Source organism: Tyto alba, unplaced genomic scaffold, assembly GCF_018691265.1.
Source record: "Tyto alba isolate M040663 unplaced genomic scaffold, T.alba_DEE_v4.0 Super-Scaffold_1, whole genome shotgun sequence".
In the NCBI taxonomy this organism is placed as follows: domain Eukaryota; kingdom Metazoa; phylum Chordata; class Aves; order Strigiformes; family Tytonidae; genus Tyto; species Tyto alba.
The window spans coordinates 37090895-37106849 of record NW_024881261.1 but is presented as its reverse complement, the minus strand read 5'-3'; the positions used below and the strand labels follow the sequence as shown (position 1 = coordinate 37106849).

The 15955-nt window shown below is 39.9% G+C and overlaps 1 protein-coding gene across 4 annotated transcripts in view; it reads right to left on the bottom strand.

The window, feature by feature from the left end:
• Nucleotides 1-15955, bottom strand: part of LOC104363435 (core histone macro-H2A.2) — a 28134-nt gene that overhangs the window by 1044 nt on the left and 11135 nt on the right. For all 4 annotated transcript variants that reach the window (XM_032994567.2, XM_032994569.2, XM_042788340.1 and 1 more), the window contains 6 exons: nucleotides 11816-11922; nucleotides 10240-10437; nucleotides 8507-8617; nucleotides 6561-6660; nucleotides 5532-5621; nucleotides 3309-3483 (listed from right to left, as the gene is read on the bottom strand). In XM_032994567.2, the coding sequence (XP_032850458.1) occupies nucleotides 3309-3483; nucleotides 5532-5621; nucleotides 6561-6660; nucleotides 8507-8617; nucleotides 10240-10437; nucleotides 11816-11922 (781 nt within the window). The remainder of the gene's footprint in view (nucleotides 1-3308; nucleotides 3484-5531; nucleotides 5622-6560; nucleotides 6661-8506; nucleotides 8618-10239; nucleotides 10438-11815; nucleotides 11923-15955) is intronic.

Sequence of the window (15955 nt, the reverse complement as noted above, 5' to 3'; positions counted from 1 at the left end):
CAGGCTGAAAAGTTCAAGGGATGATTATTTTTTTAGTTGAAAACCGAAAAAAACAAACCCAAAACCAAACCAAAACCCAATCAACTACTTAGTTGACTTCCTCACTCTGTCATTAAAAACACTTTACTTGAGACTTTAGTGAGAATGATTGAAATTACAACCCTGAGCCAAATTAAGGCCAAGACACATTCATTCATTCATTCATTTTGATGGTAATATTATCTAACCTACAATCTGAAAAGCTGGAAGTCTTTACAGTACTTGGACTTTTCAACTGTGTTGATATCTCTTGGGGCACCTGGCCCACATCCTTGAGATTCAGGTTTCTTGGCAGCCGCATTTTTTCCATCTTAATCATTCTCATACTCCTTTTTCAAGTCACAAAACCATTCAGCTGCAACACAGTTCCATCGCCCTCATCTCCGCGCTCCAAGGGAGCTGGCTGAGAGCACACTGCAAAGAGCACAGCTACTATGAAGGTCAGCTGCTTTGTATCTCTGCTTATATACAAATACGGCTGCTGTAATACTGGACATCATTTCAAGAACTGTTCTACAGTTTGAACCTGATGCCTATTTAATGAAATACTCTGCCTTGCAGTATGCTCATGCTCAGGCACGTCTCCGCATTGTTCTACTTAGACGCTAAACAGATTCCCTGACCTAGAAAGCAGCCCGTCCTGAAGCGATACATGTGTGTGTCTGCCACCCACGTCTGGAGGGAAGGACGCTCTCCTCTCCTGCAGTCCCTGCTGGAGTTTCTCTGCTGCTTGTCAATGCCTGTAATAGTTCTGCTGATTTTGCACAAGACTGAAGAGTATCGATGCAGTTTTGATGCGTGTCGATGAGCATGTAGGAAACCACATACCTTGGAGAGTTTGGGTGAGACTTTACTGGGACATACTGAATTGTCTGAATGTGAGTTAAGACCCAGCTGAGATTTCAGATGGGTATTTGGGCACAACTGCTGGCTGCTCGTGAGTTCAATGCCTCCTGGTTAGATTCTACTGCATGATAATGCTCCAGAGGAAGTTAGATCCATGCCAAAAAAAAAAAAAAAAAAAAAAAAAAAAAATCGGGCAGCACAGCCTAGCCCATGTCCTTCCTCCAAGGCAGGATTACAAATAACGTTTCTGCTTCTGAAAAAAGTTTGTCTAACCTATACTTAAAAGATCTTCAGTGATGGGGTTACATCAAAATACAGAGATAAGCCATCCCACTGCCTAACAATCCTCACACTTGAAAAATTACGGTATTTCTCTTAATAGCATCCAGAGCTGTCTTTGCAGTGTTTTTTCTTTTTCCCCTTCTCTGATAGCACTGCGATGTACATTTGTTTTTATTTCCCTTTCTAAGTTTAGTACTACTCACTTCTCCTTACTCAATTTCACATTAGTGATTTGAGACTACTTATCATATTTATATTAAAAAACATCCAAAAAAGAGCTTGGAAACTATGGTCATCAACAACTGCTGTATCCATATTCACTGTAATCCAAACAATTACTAGCAAACAGATTTTCCTACTTTTAGTCCCTGGACAGCATCTGCAGCAATCCAGCTAATACACCTTTCTCGCAGGAAGCTATCGATAAGGACTTTTAGAAAACGTTTTCAGTTCATTTATATCTGCATCACAGCACAAGCAATTTCATCTCAACTGCATTTCTCTACTTTTTAATGAAAAAGATCACGGAGGTGAAAAGCCCTGGCACAATTGAGATAGCCCATCTATTGCTACATTATATCAGTCACTGTAAACAGTCCCTAAAACGGGACAGAGGAAAGATGAACATTCACAGAACTGATACAGTGTAATTCCTGATCTACCCAACATACCCAGCATTTCTTGTGCAGAAATGTGGGTGGAATAAACTGAGAGCAAAACCATTAAGTCTTGTTTGAAAACCTCTTGCTTTTTTCCAGACAACGTTGAGGTCCTTTGATAAATATAAACCCGCAGCACCTGATAAGATTCCTGCTAACAGAAAATAAGAGTAAGAGCAACAAAGAGCGAAATGGAACTAAGCAGCAGAAGGATCTGCACTAAGACTAATGCTCCAAGACTGTTCTCCAATAGAGAATATTCTCCAGTGCTCCAAGATTATTCTTATATAATGCTTATAGGAGACATGAGGTCTACAGAGACTATTTCTATTGTCATTAAAAGCTACAGTTCATTTTTGAAAGCTGACCTTTATTACTAAAGAGTGGTAAAAAAATTTATCACATTTTTCTTGGACTGAACACTGTACGTGAAGAACTGTGTATAAAGGAAAAAATTAGTTAAAAATTGCACTGCCCCTCTATTTATTCTTTTGTCCTGATCCATAAAAATATTACTTTGTCTTGAAAAGTGCCTGTGTAAAAACGGCATTTTCACCTCCTGTGTATTCAGTGACATGTGATGATTTCACTGATTAAAATGCAGTTTTACTTTCATTTTATTCACTACTAGGCCAACACAACTGGACTGTACTATGTACTCTACTCTTTGGGTATTACTAACAAAATCAGTAGTTACGTGTCAAATTAAACATAAGAGTGCAAAATCCAACACAAAAGAACAATTTCTGCAGTTAGCAGGGCTTGTGTAAGGTTTCTTGTGATCAGAGGCCAAGCAAGATTAATAAACTGTTGGTTTAAAAAAAGAAAAAAAAAAAAAAAAAAGAAAAAACCTTTGGATTTCTTAGTCAAGCACTTTTTATTTGCTAGTTATTGAGAAAGAAATGTGTAGTTTCACAGTTCCCTTTTTAAAGCAGAACTATATTTGAGAAACATTGATTTTCTTTGAAAGAAAACATTTTGTGTGACTAGTCTGTTTAATATATATTCTCGAGATGACTTAAGTGAATACCCTGCATTTATCTAGCTCGGGTTGTGTCACTGTTACTCGCCTTCAGTATTATGCCGGTATAATTTTGTTAGTACAAATGTAGTTTCAATAAGACTCACCACAGCAAAATGAAGGGATATAAAAACTGAGGTGGTGCAGGCCCCTAGTAGAAGAATGAATATTACTGCCTAGCAATAGAAAACACAGCAAGCCCACTCAGCTCTCCTGTGGGTCAGCTAATTTATCAATATAAAGGCTTTCTGGTCATTCCGTGCAAGCAGGGCACTTCAGGCTCCTTTAATTTCAGATTAAATGTCAGAAGGCACCTGCCACAGCCCTCTCTGGAGGCAGGGTCAGCCCCTTTTGTGCCAGAGACCAGAGGGCACCTCTCTATCACAGCAGCAGCTCTCTGACAGCTAATTATACCATTGCTACCCGACACAGAATCCCCGTGCATGCAGAAAGAGTCATACCTGCCACTGGGAAACGGGGGGAAAGCCACGGACTTCAATTTCTTGTCTTCTGCAGCTGTTAAGCAGTTCTTTATAGTCTCTTCAAGCTGCTCTTCGCACTTGTCTGAGCCCCACTGTGGGATGTGACAGTGGATGACAAACTTTGCTGCTAGGCCGCTAGACTGAGTAAGTGCAGCTAACACAAATGAAAATATAACATTTAGTTTTGAATAGAAACCACCCTGCAATGACCTCTCAGTCCAACATACTTTTTTAATTACACTCCCTCTCCAAAGGAGTACATCAGGAATTAAAATATGCCACAGTGGCTCTCTTGCAATCATAATCTGACTGTCTCATCATTACTTTCGTGATCAATTATTATTCCTTTGGAGACCAAGGAACCCAGGGCTCATTTGGTTAACACATAGTTATTCAATAATATTTTATAGCTTTCTCATTCAGCATCGCCTCTGGAGTTGTTTTATGCAGAGTATCAAAACCCTGCACCGAACACAGATATCATTAATCTCCCATTTGATATTTCTGCAGTTCTGTCACAGTCTTATCTGAACGTTTTGGACAAATATCCTGCATCATCATTACAGCTCCAGGGTGTTAGGGAGTAATATTTAGACCCACTTCACAGCTGGGTAATTTCAGGAAATTACATGAAAAATTCAAGATGTTTGTTGAAAGTCTCCACCAGTTATGTCCAATTAGGAATCTCAGATTAATTTTTCAGAAAGTGTAATATTTCTCCAGGACCTGCAGAGTTCACAGCATGGCATCGGTTTGCTTTTGTTGCAGCTGTGACCATTAGCACTTCCAGAAATCTGGGTCTCGGGAATCTCAGGTTAAACATCCTGAAATTATCTGTGCAATTAAAACCCGAGGATGAAAAACCTGGATTTATTTACTTGTCCACCGTCACAGAGGAATTCTGTTGCAGGCATAAAGGAATTCTGTCTAATGCTTCACTGTGCTACTTAAATTTCAACCAGAAGAGAAACATCAGGCCTTTAACCACGGGGAGCAAATTGACTGAAAACACCACAGGTATCCTGTGAGCAGTACTTGAATTCAAGCCCATTAATCTGGAGCTCAAGTGTCTGCAGTAACCCTCCAGTGATTAACAACCATTTATTATCGCTTGCCTCAAAACCAGTAGAAGGAGAAATTTCAAACACAGCAACACAACACAATGCTTGAGAGCGTACATCTTCCTATCTGTTAAACTCAGATTATCTTCTTTCCTGGGACTGCCTTAATGGCACAAAAGGAATCTATTTTCTAGCTAGGTAGTGATGTTGACAGAGAAAAGTAGTTTACTTCGATGTTACGGCATATATTTCTGATTCAGTGCAAAAGGGAAGCAAAATAGCTCGGTACAAAAATTCCCCTGTCATTTGAGATTATAAAACTGGGCTATTCATTTAGGAATTTTCCAAAGCTAGACTGTTTAAAGCATTTAGTTTCTTGAGTATTGAGATACTAAGCAAAATAAGGCACTAGAAGATACATTATAACCTCTCTCCATCTGCCCTCCAGACACCTTCAACCCCTATGAATTAGTTTAATTTGTTGACAAAGGAAGACATAATCTCAAACCCCAAACTATTCACTGCTACAGATGTGCTAAACATTTGAAGCGAGCTCTTCTGTAATTTGTCTTTCTATAATGTAGCTGTAGTGCCTGAGAGAAAAGCAGAAGTTGCTCTTCCACAAAGCATGCCAGTTCTAAAGATTGTATCACATCTTTATTTGTGTTCAAAGTAAGGTAATTGTTTGGATTATACTGTTCATCAAATATGCATAAAGCAGAATAATTTAAAAACTACCACTGTTCTTCTACCTCTTAGACTCCGACTGAGAGCTGTTTCTGATTCTCACTAAGGAATGCAGTACAAACAGGACAGGGAAGATGGCACATAAGTGACAGCCCAAGTTTTCCTGTGTTCTTGGACTCCCACAGACAGAAGTCTCCTAAGATAAATTCATCAGCCTGCTGTAACTTATGGTGGCACCTAGAAGCCCAAAGACGGAACGTGCACAGCACGCAGGTATCCTATTCTTCCTTTTTTTCCTCTAAGCAGGCTGTTCACATCAGCAACAGCTTCAAAGAAGAAATATTTACATTACGTAAGCAAAGGTACATATATAATCAAGAACAGATCGGAATATCCAGAGAAAAGAACATGTGAAACGAGCGGTTTCCAAAAGAGAGGGTAGTATCCTTTTTACCTTCAGCAACTTCCAGAGGTCCTTGGGATTTGCGAAGCTCTTTCACTGTTTCTAAAAACTCTTTCCCTCCAGCCTTTTCTAATGCCTTGCCTGAAAGGACAAAGAGGAAAGGCCTTGGCTTCAAAGTATCAGTGTGGAAAAAAAGAACTCTACATTATTTAAAAGAAGAACATTGTACACATATTACCCCACTTACCTCTATTAGCAGCAGCTGGTGTTTATGTTTACTACTCTATCCAACCACAGAAAAAGTTTACTTTTTATTGGGTTTGAAAACCCCTATATTTTATTTTATTAAATATTACTTTAATATAATTACCTGTAACAATGCTATCTTACTCTTACAGCTAAAATAGTGAAGAGAGAGATTTTTAGGACTCAGACTTTCAGCCTCCAAAACCAACTCAACATACAAACACTGCTACTTGCTGAAATAAACACAGCTAAGATGCCAGCGAAGGTCTTGATGACTGACTGACTACAAAACAATGATCCAAAAGCCTGCCACTAGATTCTGTGCTGCTCTGTGCAACTAACTGCATCTCTTTTTTAGTTCCCTCTTGCTTCAATTTCCGTATTTGTACACCAGCAATAATAATATTTCCTTATTTCACATGAGCAGTACAGGGCTTTGTACATGAGTATTTCTAAAGTATGCAAAATCCTACAATGAAAAGCATAAATTAGAATTCTTATGAATATATAATTTTTGTCACAGAATTTTCAGAGGCAAATGTAAAAATAATCCAATAAAGACTGCAATAATGATTATTTACACCTTTGCTGCTCATGTGCTTCAATAAATTATCTGTGTTTTGATTGTCGTAAGGCATCATTAAAAAAAGACAAATTAGTGATTAGCCTGTTATACCTAGTCAGATCCAGCCCGATTTTCAGAAGTGCTGTAAGTGATATTTTATGGCCTGGGGAAGATTCAGATGAAACAGGATGGGATCTCAGCAGGCAGCTAGTAGAACAGCTACTGCTCCAACTCTAGATCTGTTTTTTCTGCGTGTAGGAGAGCCTCACCTATTTCCTCCTTGAGGTCTATTTCAGCAGTTGTAGGGTGAACGATGCCTTCTACTTTCATGGAGCCAATATGGCTGATGTCACTCTGTGTCAGAGAAAGCTGTAAAATAATAATGCAGGAGTAGAACAGAAAATTAGCATAGTAATCCAAGTGCAAAATCATTTTCATACCAAAAAACTAAAATGAAAGAAGGCTGGATTCAGTCTTTCAGAGATCAGTAGTTTAACTGTGTTCAATATGCGTGCTTCTGATTTTTAGCCTTTAATTAATTTGTACACCACTAAGATTATTTTGTGATATGCCTATACCTTGGGAGCTGGCTCCAGAGGAAGTCGCTGCTAGAAGAGTAATGTTCTAGCATCACACTTTGTAGAGAAAAGGCTGACTTCGGAAATGCTTTTGTTTAAAGAGAAAAACACTAAAATTAAAAAGCTTTTCTCCTGTAGAAACACTTGCCTCCAGTAAACTACTGTAGGGGCTGAGAAAGGCTGAACGCTATCTTGATCTACAAAGGCTTCACCACCCAAGTAATTAATTACCCTTTCAGTTCCTGGTATAAATAAAACATGGAATGTTTTACCCACCCATGCATCTGGATATAGGAACTGGCCAAAACTTGATGTCTTAAGGTGCTGAAAAAAGGCTGCTTCCCAGATTTCACAGCCTCATCACTTTGAGCAACAACAGAGGACAGAAACCCTAAAAATCATTAAAAAGACTTTACAGTTGCTGAACACGTGCCCAGCACTTCACACTTCTTCCAAAGTACATTGTAGTATTTAAGTCCTAAACAGAACAATAAGCACTGCCCATTGTAGAGAAGAAAGTGAACAGCTGTACAGATTCTGGGGGAACTTAGGATAGGACTGAACTCTAATAAAGGAGACCGAAGTTTCATTTACCTAGCCAGAATACAGCTTTTAGCAATCTTTCAGATCTATTACGTGTCTGGCACAATCCAGATCACTGCTTTAGCAGTAGATAGGTTCAGACAGGCTGAACTCTTAAGTGCTGCTTCATACAACAGGGTACACCATCAGTACAGGGAGTTTACAGAAACTATTTCAGGAAAAGCACTTCTTCCAGAGGACCTTACTATTTGAAATAATAATAATAATAATAATAATAATAATAATAATAATAATAATAATAATAATAATAATAATAATAATAATAATAATAATAATAATAAATTGACTGTATCTCCATAGTTAAATACGTAAGAAAAACTCCAGCTCCATTCAAAGGGTCCAAAAATTAAGGCAGGCAGAAACCCCTCCCTCTTGGTGAGTATGGTGAGTGGGGGGAAAAAAAAAAAAAAAAAAAAAAGTATGGGACCAACAGTTGGCTGGACACAAAGGATATGAAGGTATTTTGGTGGGATAGTTTTGTAATTCTGGCCAGTCAAGGTGTCATGGTCTGTGCTGAGATGGAGAAGCAGCCATGCCCTGCAGCTCTGGTGAGGATTTCAACTTGAGCAGTGAGACTGGTGCCAGACAGCCCACTTTCAGATGGAACACCCAGGCTTCTGGCACAAACCAACATGTGTAAGTTCTGGGTGATCCTGGAACCTGGCCCAGAAATACTCTTTTATAAATAATAAATAGCCTAGAAGGTTAAACCTGGTTTGGCAGTGTGCCAGGCACAACACAGCCAAATCCAGACTGAACAAAACTCTAGTACAGCTTAGGCCAAGCAATGAATCGGTATGGCTCTCTATAGAGAAAAGTAGCTGAGCAGCATTATCCTTGGAAATCTTTTATCTGCAGACATATTTTTTGAGACCTCCTACCCAGCCCATGACTTGAGTGAGTTTTGGCCTTAAATTTGGGACCACTAAGGGAGAACGCAGAGAAGATTTTGTACGGGCGTTAGATCAAAAGCATCCTTCTGTTTATGCTAGGCTCCACTGCTGTGATCCCAATCTGTCATAACTTTGTATTACCTTTTGTCCTGGCACAAGGCTCTTGGAGGACAAGATAGTGAAACCATCCCCAGGTCCATCTTCAGATGTTGAATTTGAAGCTCCTTCTTTTTCATTGTCCTTTTGTTTGTTCTGTTTGGAGGGAGAAAAAAAGAACTAACTCTCAAAGGAAAAAAAATAAATCAGCATTTACCATTATTCAGTAATGGATAGATTTAATCAGTTACTATAAATCTCATCTTCTCGGATCAATATATTACTCATAGCCTTTTAATCCTCAAAGATTATGTAACGACACAGGTCTTCACTGTTCATATAATGCTAAAACATCAGAGGTTCATTTGAGGCATTACATACGTTTGTAGTCACATTAAGAGTCAGGGCACCCACACCCATCTGTAGCTTTACTAACAATTAAGGTTGTATTTACGGGTGGGTGTGTGCTAGTTTATTTTTGCTGCTCACAGAGCAGAGCTCATCCTAAAGCAAACTTAGTAACTTAGTAACCCAGTCAAATGCTCCAATCTGAAGGAAAACACTTCTTTATAATATGAAACAAAGTCACAAGCCTCAGCTAATAAGTCATACATCTGAATCCAGATTGAACAGGAGCAAGCCATCACACCTCCGTGCAAATAGTCAGAATGACAAAATGAAATAACTAATAGATGGAGCTTGAATGAAAAATCCCCTTTGCAGGACACACTCCTTCGCACCGCCTAGCTCCACGAGCCAGAAACCTGTTCCTACCAGGGCTGCAGGAGCATGACTTCACATCTCTCAACATTTGATTTAAGGTATGTGAAGCCAACTCTTCCTAACAAGTCCAAAACTCTGCATGTGCACAATTCAAAGTAAGGTGGTAGCTGAGATCAATACTCAGAGCCATCCTATTAAGCAATTCTGTTTTCTTTTTATAAGTTGTTTCTGCATGTTCTCAGCTATGGAAACGTATTAAAGCTTAGAGGCCTCCAGAAAGATGTGCTTAACACAAGTTTAAAAAGCTTAGGTCAAACCTTAATGTTGTTTAATCCTACCCAATGAAAAAATTATCAGTGTTTTAAGATGCGTGCTCTGAAATGACAAACAAAGAGCACCGATCTGGGTTACTGAATTAACAAATTACTCCATTTTGGATGGTGATAGAGGATAGTCAAGGGAAGATGCAGTGGCCAAGTTCCAATTCATTTATTCTTCTTTCAACTCTTAAAAACCATTATCAACAGCACACCTAAGAACACATAAAACAAAGAGCTTGTCAAAATGACATTTATGTATCATGTCAGGACAAGTTCTGTGGGCAGTGAAAAATCTTCAGCAGGAACCCTGCAACTGCACAAGGCTGAGGGAGTGACATCTCTCAAGTAGAAAGTGTTTTAAAATTCAGCTTCCTTTATTTTAAAGGTTAGAGTTCACTGCCACACAGTTAATGTGGAGATAAAGAGATTCTACACAGTTATAAGATGTTTTATCACAGTTACTGCAAAGAGTGACATAGAAATCTGAAAAGTTTCCCTCAGTGTTTTAAAAGTTTTTGTTACGAAAATTTATTTTAAAAAATACTGCGTTTGCCTTTATCTCTAAAGTTTAGAGAAAAAAATAATCCTGGTGTGTCTATTTGCAACTCCTACCTCCCATTTCCAGTTGTTACAGACAATGCAGAAGTGCTAATTTATTTCTCCTAATAATCTTAGTTGATTTTGATCCACTCCCTCTCCCACACACCTGGAACCCCCTATTTGCCTCCTGCTTACCTTTTTGGGTGTCCGGGCCTTGGTAGACTTTGCTTTCTTCCCACTCTTTTTGTTAACCATGGATTTCCTTCCCTTCTTCTCAGGAGTAGGGGAAAGGATGGTCTCAGATTTGCCTTTGGCACCCCGTTTCTTGGCTAGAAGCTCTGGCTGAATTCTGGGCAGGACACCTCCGCTTGCAATAGTCACCCCTTTTAGCAACTACAAGGAGAAGCAGTGTAAAGGAGCACGTTACAGATTCTCTCAGTCTGCACTCAAGCTACTTTTTCTGACTGTATTACACATACACAAGTAGAGTCCACACCTCCTAAAGTATTGCACTCTGTCTCTTTATAATGAAAAAAAAAAAAGAATTATTAGGGAGAAAATCCACAATAACAAGAAATCTGGCAGGTGACAGTGAGGTCAGCCAGCACATCCTGGAGAACTTGTTACTGTACTCATCAATCACTCTTCTCTCTTCCAGTGCCGGTCTTTCCGCATATCTGTCCTTGGTGACTGACAAGCAGTGAATGAAGGTAAGAGAAGATGATAAGCAGGCTACTTAAAAAAATTATTGCATCACAGCCCTGCTCAAAGAAGATCTGGTTGCAGATCTCCTTGGCAGGGAAACTTATTCAGAGAAAGCAAGCATGAGCCCCAAGAACCTGTTTTGCAGAGGTGAACAACAGGAATGGGCTGTGATATTATGGGGAGGACAAAGTCCAGCTAATTCCTAACAGACAATATTAGATCTAGTCCCCAGTTCCCAGGCCAGTGACCACTGCCACAGAGCAGGGAATGGGCTGGTAGTGTTAGCATGCTTCTCCCTCTCTCCTGGCCTCTGCTTTGACTTCTCAGTCACCTCGACTGGAAACAGAACTAGATGACTTCACAGGCACCACATTTTCATTATTTAAAGCAGTCAAATTAAATGCAGGAATCTTTCAAAGTGTGAATGATGTCATACATCTTCGCACGGGGCCAACCAAGAAGAGAACCTCTGATGCTGACTGAACCTTTCCGGCACCCCTGAATGCTGCAATTCACAGCCCAGGCCATCACCTCTCTTCTCACTCAACGAATTTAGCAGCAGTGATCCCGCAGGTGATCCTCAGAGTCAGAGCACTGCAAACCACAGTCTGGGTGCTAATGGGACGTGGGCATATGGAAGAGGAAGCAGTCCTGGAGGCAGCAATAACAGAGCGAGCCAGATCCCTACCCAAGATGGGCCTCATGGCCAGTATAATAGAAAACACACACTGCTACAGCTTTTGGAAAAAGGTCTTCTATATGGCACATTTTCTTTAAGTACTGGATGTCCCTTAGGAAAAACTTAAGCATCAAATTTACCCCCTTCAACAGGTCTCTCAGGCTATAAAAGCAGCAAAATTTATATCCAGAGGATTGAAGATGAGACATCTCAAAACCTTATTTTTTGTTTGCTTTTATTCAAGCGGGCACAATCTTGTCTTCTTCTGCTCTAATAATTGTGTTCTCATTCACGTGTCAGACTAAACTCTGTCTAACCTTCCTTCCATGGTAACAGCATCATTTATGCCACAGCATGTAACTCTCCCACTGAAATGTGAACAGGTACCTGATTCAGTTCCTCATCATTTGCAACTGCCAGGAGGATGTGTCTGGGGGCAATTCTTCCTTTCTTGTTGTCTCGTGCTGCATTTCCTGCTAATTCTAGAATTTCAGCTGTAAACATATTAAGATAAAAATGAGTAACAAAAATGCATCTTCTGTACACCCTGTATACACATTTTACCTTCCTTTTTAACATCCATTTACCTTTTCGGGGGCATTTCCCGATTTCTATGGTCTTTGCTACAGAAAAGCAGAAACCAAACCACGCTCGATGTATTTCTAAATTTACGTAAAGTAATTTCTCCTTCCTAATTCCCTAAAGGATAGCTAGCAGAAAAATATGCTAAGCTTGGTTCACATAACTTCTTTGAGTCCCAGGTCAGAATTCTCGCTCAAAAAAACAAGAAACACCCTGTAAAAATGTACATCAGCAGTCCAAAATCCAGCAGTAATCCTGTAACAATAAAACAGTAAAGCATGCAATGAAACCCCAAACCTAGTACAGACAGTTCTGACAAAACAGTAAGGATTCTCAGGACCAGGTAAGACAAAGACTGAGGTGCATTTAAAGAAATACTTTGAAAGCCAACAAACTAGCCAGGCGATGCTGCAATTCTGCATTAAAGGGCATAGAAAATCTGTGAGAAGCTTCACTTCAGAACAAGGTATGAAAGGTTTGACTTAAGAGGCAAGCAGAGACAACATAAGAGCTTCAAAAGTAGTTGTTCTAAATTTGCAATAACATTTATACTGTGACTAAAGTCACTGAGGTCTTTCTCACTGTTATAGAGGAAACACAGACACATCTTTCTGAGTTTATTTAAACTGTAGCAACCGGTATAATTCATTAACTTACACAGTTTGGCTCCTACTCAGAAGTTACTTCTCATCAAAGAACTCTACTGAAGCACTGAGAAGGAAGGAGAAGGGAATGTTTTGCTCCAAAAAAACATAAAAATCATATTCACCCTTGTTTCATTTTAAAAGTGTCCCTGCTTTCTGGTTTTTGTTTTTGTATTTACATCTGTCAGTAACAGGGAGAAGAAAGTTACAGCCCATCAGTGTTCCATTAATGACATCTTACTCCTTTTAATCACCTAAATAAAGAATGGTAACTATTATAAAAAGAAGAACTTTCATGAAAAATCTAGTGGAAATCTATATAACGCTCTCTGGCTAAAATCCAAAGGATTTCAACAAGAAGTTTAGTTCATAGGAAAAATACAAACTTTCAGTTTCACTCAGAATAACAAAAGTACATACTCATCATCCAGTTTTCACTACCATATGGCATACATACTTAACTGAATGTTGGAGATATAAAAGCCATTGTTTAGAATTATGTGCCTATCACAGTGAATTGTTTAATACACAGCCAGTGTCTGTTGAAAATTCACAATTATTCATGCACCACTTTCAAGAAGCACTATCAAAGTTGCACAGACAAGCACTTAAATTTTAGGAAATATTAGAACCATGATTGTGATCACTAGGCCACTGCTATGGGGAAAAAGCAGTATGCGATCAAACAATCAGAAATTGTCACACACCACAAATACCTACTGGGCCTACATTAAAAGTTAGGCCAGCAATCTTGGCTCTGGCATTTCCTAACTTTGGAGCGTTTGATCTGGACTTCAAAAAAGGAGACTGAAAAGAGAAGCTGCGTAATCCAGCTATATTCACCCCTGCGGGGGGTGCAGGGCTGGAAGTTTCAGATCCAACTCCCAGACCTCTGCCAGTGGAGCTAATGCAGCAGCAGACAGCAGGAACAGATTGCCATCCATTGTGCAAGACCAGCGTAAAGCAAGAAAAGAGACCCAGACTTCTCCAGTGGGTTTTGCAGATGTGTGCTGATAGCAGAGGAAAATTGCATCAGGAATAATAATAATAAAAAAAAAATAAAATAAAAAAGCAACACAAACTTACCTGTGTGGTAACTGAAGTTCTCTCAGATGTGCCAACAACAGGCACATCCTGCTACCTGTGTGCTCACCCCACTCCCCCAGGTTCTGGGTCCTTTGGCCAGCAGCATCCTGATGGTGCACTCAAATGTCCTCTGCCTAATGTTAAGAGCAAAAAACGCAGAACACTCAAATGCCAGCCATCTACCACAGGACACCGGGAAGAAGAGAATCCAGGGCAGAGATGATGTATGGCAGACTGTGGAATATGCATATAACTTAAAGGATGTCAATTACTTGCATAGGGAAATAACTGCCTTACCTCCTTCTAATGATTGTTTATATGCATATTTTTCTAATGCCGGAGGCAGGGACTCATAGCCTTAAGAATATAAAATGGCACTTGCAAAATGCAACATCAAATCTGGAGGCTTCAGTTATCACATCCTCTGCTGATAACAACAGATCCCTAAAGAAACTGCTTTATATTTCAAGTAGAAACATCTTGACAGCCAAGGTTACCTAAACTCTAAGACTAGTCTGAGAATATAGGTCCTATAATAAAGTCCTATACTATAACCAGCTCTCTTGAATCAGGCATCTTGATATCCTCAGACATAAATTGGTTTTACTTTACGTGCTCTCAGTAGTGGGCATTAAGAATTAAAGTGAAATCTGAAATAATCTTGCTTCCCTCAAGATTCAAAATCCACAAAGATGCCTCCATGCTGGAAGCATAACTTCAAATTCAGACATCAATTCAGACATCTTCATCACAGATGGCTACAAGCAAACTAGCTCATTTATGCACTCCATGGTTTACCTTGGCCTTAGATAGATATCGAATGCTGGTCATCAGAGTAACGCCCAGAACTAGCCACTAACTCTACACAACACCTAGTATTTTCAAAGGAGCCTTTTCTCCCGTTTGATAAGCACTCAGGCCCAGGGAAAAACTGTCTTCCAGGAGACACAAGCAGCAGCCAAGTTATGACCTGAATGGGATTACATCTTCTCATCCTGCAACATGCAGGAAAAAGAGATTTCTTTAGCTGATGGATCAACAGATTTGGAGTGTCTGGGAACTAAAAGCATGCTAGCCAGGCCAAAACGATTTGCTCAGCTGAGCTCAGCCTGCTTTTGTGAAATGCTCAGCTGGACTGATAAGAAAGGTATACGAGAACTACTGATAGCAGAATCAGAAAGATTTCAGGCAGGTTATCTTGTTTTCCACTTCCCCTCTAGGGTAAGTTGTGACAGTTCCTGTTATGCTACCACATACACATCTACCAATAATACCTTTGCTCTGAAAAGATGTATCAGATGCTGGAGTCCTTGGTCCCCCATTCGCAAGTGGAAAAGTATCTGCTCAATTTGTCTCTTGACAGCAGACGAGCACAGACAGAAGAGTATGACAGTTGATGTCCTTTGAAGGAGGAAGTACTTGCTAGTGTTGTGTTCTGCCCTAATTTAGAGAAGATGGCTTTCCACTGACATCTTCCACGGGTTCCTCTGACCAGCACACCATTCACATGTCTTCTGCTTCCTAATCAAGAGGCATATGTATTCTTTGCCTGTACTTTGGGAAGGTACTTTATGGGACACATGCAGCTGATGTTTGAGATAGATGAGGATGACTGTAGTCAGCCCTGTGCACACTCAGAGCACAGTCTGGCATGCGTCTGTTGCAAAATCCATAAATCTAATGGGACCAAGGCCAATTTTTCATGGAGTTTCAACTCTGAAGCCAGTGGAGCCCAACACTGTTCCAGCAAACACAACCTTCTAGACAGGTGATAAGCTGCAGTTTTGCAATCTGATTTTCAAGTCTAAGATATAAAACAGCATAGAGAGATGATTAAAAAAACCCACCTTAGAACACTGATGAGATCTTCTTCACATTAGCTAATCAGTTGAGGCAAAAGTACCTCTTCTTGAGATACTTTGCAGTGATTGCTGGCATTTTAACAACAGGGTTGAGAAGCCAAAGCACAGGTTTGGCATTGATAATGGCTGTGGGGTGCAGTCACAATCAATCTTGCATATAAGGAGAAAAAAATGGGGATCTAGGAGCTCATGACACAGAACACATACCAAAGCCAAAAGGCAGTCTGAACCACGCAGCAACTGGCAATAAGGATCCTTGAGATGTATATGCACCATCTGGGTGACACTAGTCAAGAGGCTCAGTGCTTCAAGGTAACAGATTTAGGCCATCGACAGACCACGTGCGCAGCTGA